Genomic DNA, 13,207 nt, shown 5'->3' on the forward strand with positions numbered 1-13,207 from the left:
CCATTTCAGAAATTGCTGGAATTTTATCCTAATCCTGTGCCAAAACTCATTGAACAGTTTGGGTTTTTTTAAAGACAAAACTCAGGTCAACAACTCAAACAGTTTCTTTTGTTGTTGGCTTTTTTTTTTTAATGGATAGTGTGACGTTTTGAATGACAATGGTGACCATAGGCTCATGTATTTGAGGGCTTAGTCACCAGGGAGTGGAACTGTTTGAAAGGATTAGAAGGATGTGGTCTCGCTGGATGAAGTGTGTTGCTGGGGGTAGGCTTTTGAAATTTCAAAAGCCCACCCCAGGCCCTGTCTCTCTCTCTTTTATCTTTCCCTCCTATCTCTGTCTCTCTCTCTCTCAGTGGATCAGGATGTAGCTCCCAGGTATTGCTCCAGTGCCATGAATGTCACCATGCTCCGCCATACCACTGTCATGATAACAGACTGACCCTCTGAAACTGTGAGCAAGCCCACAATTCTTTTTTTTTAAAATAAGAGTTGCCTTGGTCATGATATTTCTTCACAACAATAGAACAGTGACAAAGAGAGATATTTATTTTAATATAGTACTTTTACGCTTTGACAATGTCATACATATAAACAATTCATATTGATCATATTCACCCCCTTTTCTCCCTCCACCTCCTCTGAAGTCCCTATCCCTACTCAGCCCTTGAGATATCATGTTCTTCTTTCTTTCTTTCTTTCTTTCTTTCTTTCTTTCTTTCTTTCTTCCTTCCTTCCTTCCTTCCTTCCTTCCTTCCTAACTTCCCTTCCTTTCTTTATTTCTTCCTTCCCTTTTTAAGTAACCCACTGAGCCCTAGTATTGCCTCCATACACGTGACATTGGGGCCATCCACTGGAGCTTGGTCAGCCTACCAGAGACTGCAATACTGAAGAAAATTGACTCTCCCTCCCCTGGTATCCACCTGCTGTTAATATACCTTTTTAGCAATAGAGGCTCATAAGCCATTTCCTGCTGCACGGTGGAGTATTGACTGGGTTGATCTTGTGTAGGTAACCATAGAAATTGTGAGTTCTAGCATGTCTGGAAGATGCTGTTAAGTTCCAGGGCTCTCAGAACTTGGCTCTTAAAAATCTTTCTTCCTAAACTTTGTGAGAGGGAGTTTGATGTAGGGAGATGGAAAGATAGGGAAGAGAAGCAGGTTTGGGGAGCTAAACTTCATACATAAATGTATATACACACACATACACAGTAGCCTTATATTGGAATTACTCTACGCATGGGATAATGCTTGACCTGGGAGTCATAAGTTGCTGAACACAAAACCAGGTGCTGGGGGTGAGATACTTTCCCTTGATTTGTTGGTCAGAAGAGATATCAAAGATACCCCTCTCGAAACAATCATGACTGTTTGCCATGTTCTTGGACACTGGCCAGAACTTGATGTTAAGATGCCACATACTTTGGTGATAGGACTTGGGGAAATCCCTGTTGTCCTGGAAGCCTCCTCCTTGCTGATTAACTTTCATCTTCCTGGAAGGTACTACGTAGGAGGCTGGGAAAGAAGAGTCTTCAATACTTTTACTGGAATATGAACCCCACAAGGGACAATTGAAACCACCCTGTCAACAGCAGTACCATGACTAATACAGAGATAGCCAACCACTTCCTGCTTGTACTGAAGACCCATTCCACAGAAAAAGAGAACACACACCTGGTACTTTTCCTCTGACTCCGAACCTGAAGCTGGGGAGCTCGTGGGCACTAGGAGAGAGTCTACTATCATTCTTTTGCTAGGTGGACGTAGTATCAAATGACCTTCAAAGTATGTATATACTCATGGATCAGCGCATCCCTCAGTCCTTATCAGAGAGGTGTCTTTGTGCAGATGACGGTAGTTATACAGATTCATAGTTCACAGCAAGGAGAAAGAGCATCTGTGGGCAGCTCAGTCATAAATGGTAAGCCTATGGCACAGCAAGTTTTCAGAACAGCATTCTAACATAAAATAGCCCAAAGACAGACTAAGTTGATAGTGAGGAATGGCACTAGGAAAGTACTAAAAGCCTCTGTTCTATGTGATCAAACCATCATGTTTCAATAAGAGCAGAAAACTTTATGCATACAGTAAGAGCTTGACGGCCCATGTCTCTGGTAGTCTTGTAAACGAGCCACTTTCAGGTGGCCCTTATTGGAGTTATGTGGTGTGTTGGCATGCACGGTACAGAGAGCACACACTGGTGTGCTCAGAAACATGGCTGCAGAGAGGTTACACAATGTGACATGACAAGGGCTGCCAGAAACACCTCAGACTCACTTTTTGTTTGATTTTAAATTAACTTTTCGTTGTCACGTGTTCAGAAACCTTTTACTGTTGCAATTCTTTTTTATGACCTCTACATTCAGTTACTTGACCTTGGGTGTTATGCATGCTCTTGTAGCCATGCCCTGCTCTCTGACTTACAGAGCTCAGGGATAAAGCTACACCATTGTCTTGAGAGCCTGCCAAGAGACCCTCCCGGAAGATGAGAATATACAGAGCAAGGGTGGCCGTCTGGGAAGTATGATAAAAAGGACACTGAGTGAGACTGTCCTCAATTAAAATAGTGCCTCTCAACAAACTGGATGCCGGAACAAGAGGCAGCTCCCTGATCTTAATTCAGATAATACATCAGCAGCAAGTTAGAATGATGCCACTCTTCACTATTGTATCTTTAGAATATAGTTATTTTTCTTTAAAACATTTATATTAATTACTGGGTTATTTTATTTTCCAACAAATTAAACATATTGCAAAAAACAAATTTTTCTTTGGAGTTCGTCAATATTCTAAAGATTGCATACGGGTCCTGAGTACAAGAGGTTTGAAATTCCTATTTTTCTTATTTTTATTTTACACATTTTAGGACCAAGCATTCACTCCCACAGCACCCCCTAACTCTTCTGTTAGGAGCTTCTGCCCCTAGGCGTGCACTCTGGAGCTGAAATTGTTTGTCTTACATCTCAACTTTCGCTTGCTGTCCTTTGGCCATGAACAACTCTCTTATCTCTCTTTGCCTTACGTTTCTCACGAGTAGAATGCTCATCGCAGCATCTGCCAGGACAATAAGTACTCCGTAGGTGTTCGTCATTATGGTGTGTCATTATTGTCGGCATCACTCAGGTTTGCCCAGAAACAGAGAGGTGGAGTCAGTGGAACTGGATTGTTTTGGTTTTGTTCCTTTGTTGTTGTTGTTTTCGCTTCAAGGCCAGGTATGTCCACCTTCACTCACCTGCTGTGCTAGCGCTGGTAGTCTGGGGAAGATGGGAAAATAACGTGACATGTCCCATTGCTCAAGCGTGCATTGTCGGAGACACCGGCTCCAGCCACCAAACAAAGTACTACAGTGCAGGGAAAGGTGTAGAAGCCACGTGGTGCTGCCTGGAATTCAAGTTGATCATTGGTCCATCTATGAAGGCCCTGTGTCTATCCTATGAAAACATACACTGCCCCAGGCCGAGGACATCCCGAGGACAAGGACGCAGATAATAGATAAGACAAATCTCTGAGAGGGTTATTCTATTCTAGTGACAACTCAGTCCTCCTGGCTGTTAGTGGCAGAACTAGCCCTTGATTCTATGACCTCAGTAACTTCTCCAGCCACTTGCAAATAAAGAGCCTGTAGTGGCCCACCTCAAGCTTGGTGTGCACAGCCTGGACTTGGTCCCTTAGCATGACACACGAAGCCACAGAAAATTCGAGAAAGAAAATAGTCCCCAGGCTCGTTAAGAAAGACAGAGGGAGGGCTGATGAGATGTCTCAGTGGTAAAAGCACCCAAGCTGAGACGGGCTCTACCTTCACCACAAACACACACACACACACACACACACACACACACAGTAAAAGTAAGAAAGGTAAAGGTGTGCGACATGCTTTATCATTTTATGCCCAAAAGAGTGTCTTTGCAAGCTTAGTTGAAATGCCATCCTGACACTTCTGCTCTTGGCTGAACTGGGCTGCAGAGCACTTGCCAGCTTTGGGCCTCAGGTGAGCAGCTACATAATCACAGACAGATCTGTATCTCTATATTATCCTTTGAGCAAGGCTCTGATTAGTGAAGACAGAGATGCATTCATGTCCTTTTAATTTCTCCGGAGAAACACTGACCACAAGATACCCTGTGGCCCCTCTAGTACTTTCAGAGAGAGAGGTGATCTATTATAGATCTATCTATGACCAAATAGGATACAGAACAGTCAGACAAAGGCTCCGCGCCCAGGAAAACTGAAACACCAGACTCAGCCTGAACCCTTTCCCAGACACTTCTACATGGAGCTGAGGAAGGGCTTAGCCCTCCAAGAGTGTGTGTGTCCAGCTTCAGTGGGCTCCGCTGTCCAGGCAGGTCATGGGGTAGACAGGCTGAGTGGGAGCTACAGGGTTAGGACTTTTGCCCAGTGAGGCGATAGGCCTTGAGCAAGTCATTTGACCTCTATGAGCCTAGGTTTCTCCCCAGGAAGGGGGTGATCATGTTCCTTCTTTGAAGACATGGGGGACACTACAACAAATTCCTGGCATGCAGGCTCTACTACAGTCTGTGACTGCCTGCTATTAGATTTCATGCTGGATGAGCTTGAGGCTTGAAGGCCATGGCTGCTGGTACATGGGGAAGACAACTATGTGAACAAGAGGCTGGTCAGCTAACCTCAGGTTCATAGTTCCCTCTTCTTCAATAGGGGACTATGATTAATATGCCTTTGCTACTTACCCAGACGTTATGGGACTAGGGGAGGTAGAGGAAGGAAAGATCTGGGTAACCAGGAAAGCCTCTCACGGAAGTCACTATCGTAAAACCCAGAACAACATTATTAATTGCCGAATTAACAGCATTATTAATTCGATTCTTGGGTTTCAGGAAGGCCTGACTTCACTACTGCACATGTGTCACTCAATTTCACTTTAATCTTCCTCTAACAGCTTTGCCAGGTGGGACCCTACTTACTGTTCAGTGTTTTGGATAGCTATACCAAGGTACGAAGAGCTTAAGGAGCTTGCCCTAGGTTATACAGAGAAGCATGGGATCAGAGTGCACACCTGAGTATTCAAACCCAGCCAATCAAATCCCAGAACCTCATAGAGTGGCGCTCGCTAGGCTTACCTGTGCATTGTACAGTTGCGTTTCCAAGTTCCTGTCTGTAAAGCGTGGGTCGTAATCTACTGAGGATCTTAATCCATGGCCCTCCATGGAGCTGTCAATTAGTCCTTCCTACCTTCTGGGCATCTCTCAAACATCTTAGGAACACATGTGCCCATATCCAGGCACACCCAAGGATGAGTGGATCAATAGCTACATAGTTCAGAGACAGCTTACAGAAACATGCCTCAAGATAGAGATCAGAATATGCAGGTAAAGAGATCAAGGATCTCACACAGTTGTTGCCGGAGTCCTGATCCTGCTGGAGAGAAGTTCTACCAGCTTGAGATGAAAAGCATGAACAGAGCAACCTTTGTCCTACTTCCCATGTGAAAGAAGCCACGCATGTAGGCGACATAGTCCTGTGAGGCTTGCAGAAGCTTCACCAGGACACCCTCCAATCTTCCTGCGCAGACTTTCTAAAAAAATAATAATAATCATTTATTTTTACGAGTTCCTTTTATAAGCTTTTGGGTAATTAAATTATCCAGTTAAATATCTCAAGAAACATTATTTCCCAATAAAATTCCATTACATTCAACAAATTTACTGTGTTCTGTGGTGTCCAGCATAGCAGTAGCTACTGGCCACATGAAATAATTTAAATTTTCAAATTCAGCTAGAGCCAGGCATCAAGGCATAACCAAGGCTTATGGAGAGGTGGTTGGAATCTCGGGCGAGCATCTAAGGTGTCTCTCCACTCCCTTCTTCTTTACCCCAGTCTTGAGGGTCTCTGGTTAGGTAATCATATTATTCTGACGAAGATGGTAATGACTGTTATGTTCAGAGCACAGAATTCTACAAGGGCTAGGGAAGGACAGAGAGCAGAGAGAACATCTCTCAGGGAATAACCTGCCCCGGGATGGGTACTCATGGAAAGTGAAACCAAAAGAATTTTCATACAGACGGATAGCATTCTTCAAATACTGAACTCAAATTTTAAAAAAATAATGTATTTTCTGTAACTGGATTTCACAACGTTTACTGTTTTCTAAATACTACTGAAGAGCAAGTTTAAAGAAAACTTACTTCATTAAAAATTTGAATGTTACGAATCTTAAAAGAAGCCATATGCAAATGTAATTGCATTATAATTCCACTTGTACAAAAGTCTGGCATCAGCAAGATTGCTTCTACGATGATAGAAATCAGAACAGCAGTTGCCTGGGGGAGGGGTGGGATGCAGGGTTTGGGAGCTGGGACCAACTACAAAGGATTTGGGAACAGTTTCTGAGGTGTTGGACAGGACCCTGGTTTACACAGGTGCACACATTTGTCAGTACTTGCGGGACCGTTTCAGTTTGGTGTGTTACACAGAAAGTACATTTCGTTTCAGATAAAATTACACGCTGAATTGATAGGTGACAGACAGATTTGATAAGTAGGTGGCAGGTGAGCGATGATGGATGGATGGATGGATGGATGGATGGATAGATGGATGGATAGATGGATGGATGGATGGACGGATGACACAACATGACTTGCTCTGGCTCACGTGAGTGATATTATGAAAGTATGCTTTACGGCTTTGTCTGGCAGTGAGCTGGTCCCCATGAACTTTATGCCACCCAAAGGAAAGTTTTGGGGGTATACTTCTTGATCTCGTGTGGTGTGGAAATAATTGTGTTGTTCTTGCTTTTTCCAGCGTTTGAGCCTTTCTTTCTTCTCCAAGGTGAACAAACAGGAAGTTTGTTTGTCAGAGGTTGTGAATGATGTCCTTTGGAGGCAGGAAGATTGTAACTAAAATGACTTTCTTTTCCGCTCCTTTGTCTTCATTTTCTCCTCATTTAGTTTCAACAGGGAACATGTATTACTTATATAATCTTTTATAAGCTGAAATTAAAAACGGAATCCTTCATTGGCTGAGAGAGTACGGCTATCCCTGAGTGCCGTGCACTCATGGGAACGCGTGGGTCTTAGGTTCTGTCAGTCACGCTCTTCTGTCACAGCATCAGGCTCTGTGGGGCTCAGTCATAGCCATGGGGTCTCAGTAAATGCTGCCACTTCATTCCTTGTCTATTTCCATGTACAGGTCCATCTCGTCGTGACCCTGGGGACACCCCGGGATACCGTGGGTTTGTGCAGGGGTGTTCTTCAGCTGGGTGACACTCTCACTGCCTCTCTTCTCTTGTCCCCAGATTCTTACTTAACCCTTGATGAACCAATGAATAACATCACCACGTCCCTGGGGCAGACTGCTGAACTGCACTGCAAAGTGTCTGGGAATCCACCTCCCACTATCCGCTGGTTCAAGAATGATGCCCCTGTGGTCCAGGAACCTCGCAGAATCTCCTTCCGGGCAACCAACTATGGCTCTCGGCTACGGATTAGAAACCTGGACACCACAGACACCGGTTACTTCCAGTGCGTGGCAACCAATGGCAAGAAAGTGGTTTCTACCACTGGAGTCCTGTTTGTCAAGTTTGGTAAGCAGCCTTCAACTGGTCTTTGGCCCTAGGCCATCATTTCACTGTGTCAGGATAACCAGAGTTCATAAGAGCGCTTAGTGAGCCCACAGCTGGCATCATTGTTTTTAATTGACAAATAAGTAGCCCACAGCCCAGGAGGGAGCTACCAAGGTCGGAGGGACCCAGTTCCAATGCAGCAGTCTCTGACATCACTTTCCCTCCTCCAAACCCCTGTACGCTCTCTCTCTCTCTCTCTCTCTCTCTCTCTCTCAGTACAGGTGCTCCTCCCCCAGAAGGGTTGGGTATGTCTGTGCCTTCCCATAGGCAATTAATAGGGTGGAGAGTACTCTGCTAATGGTCCCTTGCATTTGTCTGAGCACTTTTTTAGACCCTGTGCTATGGGAGGCACGTTCTCTCTGGCTTACTTTGATTCATAGAGGTGGGCGGGGGGAACTAAGGGCAAAACAGCGAATCCAAAGAAACCCAATAAGAGTGGGAACTTCCGTTATCATTGGGGGGATCCCCTCGCTCTCCCTCCAGTAACCCAGACTGCTTCTTTTGTTGTTCTCTTGTTTCTTTAGGGCCTCCACCTACTGCAAGCCCAGGATCCTCGTGAGTACTCCACATCTCCATGCTCTGTCATTTTTAAGCATTTCTCCGTAGATTTCTGGGCAGAGGCAATGTTGTCCTGTGTTTGGGCCAGAACGCTGTGTTTCCAGATGCCGCTGCCTCTGCTTTCTCTCTGATGTGAAGCCCCACAGGAGACGGGCCCTGGCAGTAATCTCCAGCCTGGCAATCATGAATCTGACTGATCAAAGCAGACCTTGTCCTACATTTACTAGTTTTAAATGAATCTAACAGTTAGTGGCAACAGTGGATTTGGTCGAATCAAACAAAAAAAAAAAATGATAGAGCGTTGGCTTAGGGACTTTTTCCTCCCACTAACAGGATCTGTTTTACATTCTGCAAGCATATCTGATGCTTTGAATTATTGCACAGGACAACATTAGTTGATCACTTTATTTTTTATTCCTTTCAAAGAACTCAACAGCTGAAGTTCTAACTCACAAAGAGGAGGGAGAGCCCATCTTGGATTGAGAGTCCCCTGGAAGCCAGATTCCTTCCAAGTCCCTTGATAATGCAGTCTAAGGATTCCGTTTCTTTAAATGATGCTATTGTTGATGCGTTTATTATTCTGGCTGAGGGATTCTCATCTTTCACTCTAGAAACATCTACTTGAGGGGCCTTTTTTTTTCCTCTTTATGTGTATTTTTATTTGGAGAGAAAGACCCATTTATTCAAACTCTTGCTTTGCAGGGAAACCTCCACCCCCATGTCTGTAGACTTCTGAGGTAGAATTCATCAGGTCTGCTATGAGAGCCTCAGCATGCCTGGCCTGGACCACACCAGGGCGAAAAGTAACAGCCACTTAGCCTGCTCTAATCCCCTCTGTGCCACTTAATTACAGAGTGGGGTATTTTAGTGCATCAGTGTGGACCTAGAGGCCCAGTGGCCCACAATCCCATTAATAAAATAGGTACTGGGTAAAAATAAACATTGGCCTTCAGCCACACTGCTCTACTATTTCATCAGCCAGTTAAAGGCAACTGTGAAAGAGTCCTTAAAATTACCAAGTGCTAACTGCATTCTGCTCACTGAGATCCAAAATATGGCTTGATCTCAGAACAAGTTGGGGAGTTTGGTCACTCAGCCTTGCATCTCTTGAAGCTAACTTTTCTATTTTCCTTCTGTTTTAATATTTTTTTAAGTTGTTACGCCAATTTCATTGTATATGGAATTCTTTTGAAGTCTTATTTAAACAAAGATTAAAACTTTCGCTACATGCTGTAAAATGGATTCCCACACAGGTCCCTTATTTGTTCATATTAATCTGTGCCTCTAATGTGGCTGATAATCCGGTCACAGGCTGGTTTCTGTGGTTCACTAACTTCCCTTTTCTGTTCAGCCCAAGGCTATTGACTTTCTGTCTGCTGCTTCTCCATGAGAAAGTTACTTCTTGGTAATCCCAGCGGTTTTTACGTACTGGCATGTCCTCCGTTCTGCATGCGCTGGCTTTTTCCCAGGGGCCATCTTTCTGGTTGAACCTAGTGTCTCAAAGATAGCCTAGCAGCTTCTTGAACTCGGACATTTGTGTTTCATGTTTGCCGTCTGAGCGCCCCCTGAGTTTAATCAGCCATAGCACACCACGAATAGCTGCCATGTTTCCTTAGGTCAGCCATGTTGACTTACCTAAAGGTCTTCAGCCCAGTGGGGAAACCTCTCAATGCCTTATCCAGCTCAATCTCTGTCATTTCGCCATCCTAGCTGACAGTCTGATACTTCGTCTTTTTTTGGTTAGTGTGTGCAAGTGCATGTACAGATGCCAGAGGAATATGTCCTGTCCCGTCAGTCTCCACTCCATTCCACTGAGACATGGTCTCTCACGGAGCCTAGAGTTAGGCTGGTGACCAGCAAGTCCCAATGATTCTCCTGTCTCTTTTATCCCAGCCCTCAGTTCTGTGGTTACAGGCACCCACAATCAGACCTCACATTTTATGTGGCTTCTAGAGACTTGAACTCAGGTCCTCATGCTCATAGAACAAGTTGAAAAGAGAGACAGTGCCAGTACTCTATTTCTTTCCCTCAAAAACCCATGGCGTTGCCTCCATTTTCAACAACCAGCACTTACTCTGTCTTTAAGAGCTCCCAGTACGAACTCCCAGATAGGGTGGGAGTTCCCCTCTGTGCCCTCAGAGTGCCCGGTGAACAGGCAAACCCCAAAGCAGTCAGAAATGAACGAAATGAGAGCCGTGTGGACCTTGCAGCATTGTGGATAACATGCATGGCCTTCTTTGAAATTCTACTTTTCAAAATAGAAGTGGCGTGCAGTTTACTAGTTTACTTGTAAGTAGCACAGTCAGAGTAGCTGAAGAGAAGAAGAGTGAGAGGCAGGAGGCAGCAGGCAGGACTCAGGGAGAGCCAGGCCCTGAACCTGCAGCCCAGGAGGCTGTCTAAGGATTTAAAAGGTATAAATCAAGACAGCAGAACTGCCAAGCAATAATGCTCCATCTAACCACACTGACAAAAATGCCTTCATATCACCTCCCCCCCAAAAAAATGTGTCTAAGACTTGTATTCTATAATTGGAAGCTCAGACTATCAAAATTTACTATTTCAATCATTATTTTGTGTGGCTGAGTATTCTGCTCATGGGCTAGACACTTGTATAATTTTAGATGTTAGGTCTATAAAATTATTTTTCCTCCATGGTTCTAAATGTACTTACATCACATAGGGCTTAACCCTGAGGACAAACTAAGAATCTTGAGTGCCGTGTCCAAACGTAGACTTGGGCTCATGCCTGATTGATACCATCATGGAACAGCTACTGGTCATCATCAAGCCCGTCAGTCTTACAAGCACGCACGCGTCACCTCAGCATGTGCAAATGGAAGCGTGTGGCTGTGTGCCTCTCTTCAGCAGAGATGTGTCTGGACAAAAGTGTCATTGTACATGTAAGGGTGAATCTACAGAAATTGAGACGGTGTAAGTCAGTCACTTGGTAAGGCTTCTGATGGAATGAAAATACATGGAGAATACAAACTGCAAGAGGCTGCTGCCAGCTTCATACAGTGTATTTGTAATAAACGTTTTAGGTTTACACTCTAAGTTATGATGAATGGTATATGTCATCTATAACCCAAGGGATGTAAACTGTGTGGCTAAGGTGTGAGAACAGTATCACACAGCCATGGAAGCTAGAATTCCAATATCAAGGCATCTGTAGGGTTGGCTCATCCTGAGCGTTGCAAGGAAGGATTTTTGTGTCCTCCTGGGCCTTTCCAGTACTTGATGACATTCACTGGCTCGTGGATGCATTCCTTCAGCGTGAGCTGGATGTTCCCATACATTCTCCCTGCAAAGTTCTCCAAATAGGCCCCTCTTTTTGTGAAGGCTGCAGTAGCCCTGTGCTAGGACCCACAGCGTTGTTTTGGCCTGACCCAGTTTTCACCTAAGGGGGTTGCATTCTGTGGTTTGAGGGAACGGAGCATCCTTATTCTAATTTGTGGAGAGGACACAGTTCAACAGTCAACACCTAATATTGCCAAAGCTTGCTCAGCCCTGTGAAACACTGGCTAATATTTCTCTAAAATATGAGAATTTTCCCAAGTAATTATTGAGAAATAATGAAAAACCAAGATTAGAGGTACTTGGTAATGTTCAAAATACTGTTTGGTGTGTGAAAAATATCACAGCCAAGCTGCGAGAAAGCATGTGGCTTGGTGACTGACGTCTTTTCTCTCTTACTGAAATGCTTTTGTCACTGCTGTCCTTGTCTTGTGGAAAGCAGCACCTCTTGTCCTGACAGAAGCGTAGCACCCACAACCTTCACACTGCCCATCGATGCCAGCTTGGGTAGAGACACGTTCCCTGGGGCCAGAACCACGCTAATCTCATGAGCAACATTTAAGTTTCTGTGACCCTGTGCCAGCCTGAAGTCATGAGTCTGAAGGCACAGAGGGGTCCATGTGGACTCTTTACTTTTATTGAATCCGTTTCTTGTTTCTTTGTTTAATGTGGGCCCAGGGTAGCTTCCTACTTTCCCTCCCTTCTTTCTAAGTAGCTGTTTTGTTGAGCGCGTGCTGCAGTCCTCAGGTGGGAAGCCTCCTTTCTGCCCTTACAGCCTCTAAAGCAAACTGGGTCAAGCCCATCCAAATGCCAAGGGTGATCTCCCTCCATACTGAATCAGTAAGTACTGTCAGAGCAACAGCTAGCCTTGGGTTTGACTGAGTAGTTAGAAACTATGCCTTGCCAACTTGCCCAAAACCAAACCAACCAAACAAAAACAACAACACAAACAACTGGGCCAATCACGTCTTCACTGTTGTTCTTTTCTCAACCCTTTCCCTGTGTCCTGTGTCCCTTACATTCCCGCGTGTATCTTAAATGTGTTCTTAGTAGTAGTGACAAAAATCATTTGGGATTTTGAAAATTACATTGAATCTATCAATCTTTTAATTGATTTGGGGAGGGTTTCCATCTAAACAGTATTAAATCTTCTGTGAATATGGTGCTATCATTCCATTTTCTTAATTTCTCTACATAGTTTTGAGGATTTCATTGTACAAGCCCAGCTCACTTTTTAGGGGAAAAATATATATTTCTAAGTAGTTATTTTTATATTAATAGTAAGGCATTGAAATCATTTTCATATTATTCACTTTATTCTATAAAGCTACAGTTCATTTCAATAAACTGATTCTACATCCTACAGACTTTGTGAGATATAAACCCATCCTTGTTCTAGCTCTAGTAAGTGTGTCTGTATATGTGCCTTGTGACTGTTTCTGTGTCTATGTGTATGCATACACATAGCTCCTCTCATGTAAAAATTTTGCATCCTTATGTCAGAGGGTTCAAAGGCCAATGGACATCTCTCTGCTTAGGTACTCCCTTGAGCTTTGTGGTTCTACTCTTGTTTCATCCATCTGGGAATGCTACCATAGGCAAATATGCTTTTCTTAACCAGTGTCATGGGACCAGGACTTTGTCACTGTGAAACTACAATGGCTGGTCTAATGAAGACACGTTTGTGAGACGGATTTCCCAAGGAGTTCCCAGCAGGTCGTCATGTCAGTTGTCTAGAAATGTGCTTTGGAGATACTCTAGA

The 13,207-nt window shown here is 44.2% G+C and overlaps 1 protein-coding gene across 1 annotated transcript in view; it reads left to right on the forward strand.

Moving 5' to 3' along the window:
* The window catches only part of Ror1 (receptor tyrosine kinase like orphan receptor 1), a 341,308-nt gene that overhangs the window by 226,841 nt on the left and 101,260 nt on the right, over positions 1-13,207 (forward strand). The window contains exons 3-4 of the mRNA XM_060365964.1: positions 7,267-7,554; positions 8,118-8,148. Coding sequence (XP_060221947.1) covers positions 7,267-7,554; positions 8,118-8,148 — 319 coding nt within the window. The remainder of the gene's footprint in view (positions 1-7,266; positions 7,555-8,117; positions 8,149-13,207) is intronic.

The sequence above is a fragment of the Meriones unguiculatus genome, chromosome 12 (genome assembly GCF_030254825.1).
Source record: "Meriones unguiculatus strain TT.TT164.6M chromosome 12, Bangor_MerUng_6.1, whole genome shotgun sequence".
Taxonomy (NCBI): domain Eukaryota; kingdom Metazoa; phylum Chordata; class Mammalia; order Rodentia; family Muridae; genus Meriones; species Meriones unguiculatus.